At 31.6% G+C, this 2,476-nt stretch overlaps 1 protein-coding gene across 1 annotated transcript in view; it reads left to right on the top strand.

The window, feature by feature from the left end:
* The window catches only part of LOC105620253 (modifier of mdg4-like), a 3,675-nt gene extending 1,838 nt beyond the window's left edge, over positions 1-1,837 (top strand). Inside the window, exons 4-5 of the mRNA XM_012201758.1 lie at positions 202-261; positions 1,180-1,837. Of these exons, the coding sequence (XP_012057148.1) occupies positions 202-261; positions 1,180-1,613 (494 nt within the window). The 3' untranslated portion in view covers positions 1,614-1,837. The remainder of the gene's footprint in view (positions 1-201; positions 262-1,179) is intronic.
* The last annotated feature ends 639 nt before the right edge of the window (positions 1,838-2,476 follow it).

Here is a 2,476-nt window from a genome sequence, read left to right as displayed (position 1 = left end):
ACGTATACTACGTTCGTTCATATGTCTACGACGAAGTAGGTGGTTCGTAATACGACGCAGCGATGTCTCTATATATTCTCTCTCTCTCTCTCTCTCTCTCTCTCTCTCTCTCTCTCTCTCTTTTTCTCTCTTTGCATAAATTCATCAGGCACTTCATCTCATTGGCCATGAATGTCTAGAGAAAGCGATGTTATCTTACAGATTTCGCGCCAGATACGCAGTTAGTTCCCTACAATCAGAATTCACAAACTCAGCCATTCGGTATGTTTTACACTTCTGTTGCATTTTGCTTGTTCACATTCTCCAACTCGTTCAGGAACATGTTTGAAAAAAGAACCAATTTGCAAGATTTTTTTTTATAGAATGAATGTAGGAAAAAATAACACGGCTAATTTTATATCTCAATACTTGTTAATTGATTTTCTAATAATATTCCTATCTGTTCTTTTTCTTCCTAAATTGCAGAACTGCATTTCCATATGCTAATTTATAATTTATTTTTAAATGCTACTAATATGAATTGATTGTATAACGAATGGAATTTTGTTGGAAAAATACAAATTGCTCATTTATCATTTACTATTTTTTATATTTCTTATCGATCTTTAAATGTAAATTTTCAAGTTAATCTCGTTTTTTTATTGCACAGTTTTTTCCAGATATCTCAGAAACTGCATCTCTGTTCATTCTGCTTATAAATATATTCGATTGATGCAAAAAATTTGTCACTTCGTTATCAAAATCTCTATTAAAACTGAAGTTCTTTAAAGAAGGAATTAAAAATCTCTCTAGATGATAAATAAAAAGAGAATCGAAATCCGCGTAATTTTAGGCTTATTCTTTTTAACTTTTAAACTTTTTATATAAGTCAGTGTGAAAAAAAAGAGAGAAGATGAACTGTGTAAGAAGTTCAGCTAAAAAGAAGAAACCATTATTTCTCTTATTTTGCTTTTAATTTTATTTACTATAGATACAAGATTTTTGCACCAATCTAATACGTCTTTCATTCTCTTTTTCTCCTACATTTATGTATATATCCTTAACATGTTTTTCATTTTCTTTATGTAATCTCTTGATAGCTTTATCAAATCGAATGCATATCTAATATTCTCAAGAATAATAATATGATATCTAATAATAATAATAATAATCTAATAATAATAATATTCTCTTCTTTAGTAGGTTTAAATGACACAACGATTTATTCAAGTGATTCAACATATGAGATGGCAAATTCCAGCACTAAGGGACGACGTACGGTTAAAGGTATTTCCGGTAGCAGCTTGCCATTAGAGACAACGCTGCGTGTTGTTTCAGAGCTGGGTCCAACGTTACGCATGGAACATGGCAAGGTAATACGCATGTATGCGTGCCCATGGTGCATGCGTCAATTCACACGCAAGGAAAACCTCAAGCTACACGTCCGTTATATTCACGGTCCGCTTGAAACTCTCACGTGTAAGCTTTGTGGTAATAAATATAAGAACAGTAACAGTCTGCGTGTACACTCCTACCTCTATCACAACTCCAAGCGGGATAAGAGCAGCAAACCGCTGGCAGCCGGTGACGACGGTATCAGCATCGACGGTGACGGCGATGGTGATGGCGTGTGAAGGAACAATTCTCTCAAGAAGTTTCTTCATCTTATGTGCCCATCGAAAAAAGGCAACGAGGATTAACAGGACAAGAATGGAGAGCGATAAGTCGCGACTGAAATTTGTTATATTTATATCTGCGCACTATGCCACAACTCGCACAAATTAGCACATAATAAGTACCGATTATTTCTTTACGATGCTAAATAAGCGAGAAGTTTATAGAAATAAAGCGCCTTATTGTAAATATGTTCTTACAGAGTAATCTACCTTTCCCATTCACCGTCCAGTTTTCATCTCTCCTGGAATTTCATCCGAAATTCAGCATCATTCTCTCGATATGTAAACGAATATACGAGTATATAAGTGATATGTAAGCGAATATTTATGTATACAAACATTGCAAGCGTAGACAAATGAAAATAAATACGTAGAAAAATCAAAAGTTGCACTGTCTAGGTTTTTGGCAGTACTTTTTTAATTCTATATTCTCATTTTCTTTTTTTAAAGACATTTATTTAAAACACATTTATTAAAACATATATATCTAATTCTAGAAATATAAATGAATCTGTTCAATGCGGTAATTTTTTACTACGTGTTAAATAATTCATCGAATGTTGTACTAAAACAACATATCACTGATTTTTCATCGTAATACATGTAATTTGATATTTGTTAAAGAATATTACAATTTTCAAAGTATTAGAATCATCAAACATAAAAAAAGCTAATTAAAATAAGTTTTATATATTTCACGTATGAATATAAAATTCCTAAAATTTTGATATCTAAAATTTATATATATATATATATAAATAAAAATATATGTATACACACACACACATATATGTATGTATGTATGTATGTATGTATGTATG

This window comes from Atta cephalotes (assembly GCF_000143395.1).
Source record: "Atta cephalotes unplaced genomic scaffold scaffold00025, whole genome shotgun sequence".
Lineage (NCBI taxonomy): Eukaryota > Metazoa > Arthropoda > Insecta > Hymenoptera > Formicidae > Atta > Atta cephalotes.
This window is presented reverse-complemented; position numbering and strand designations above follow the sequence as displayed.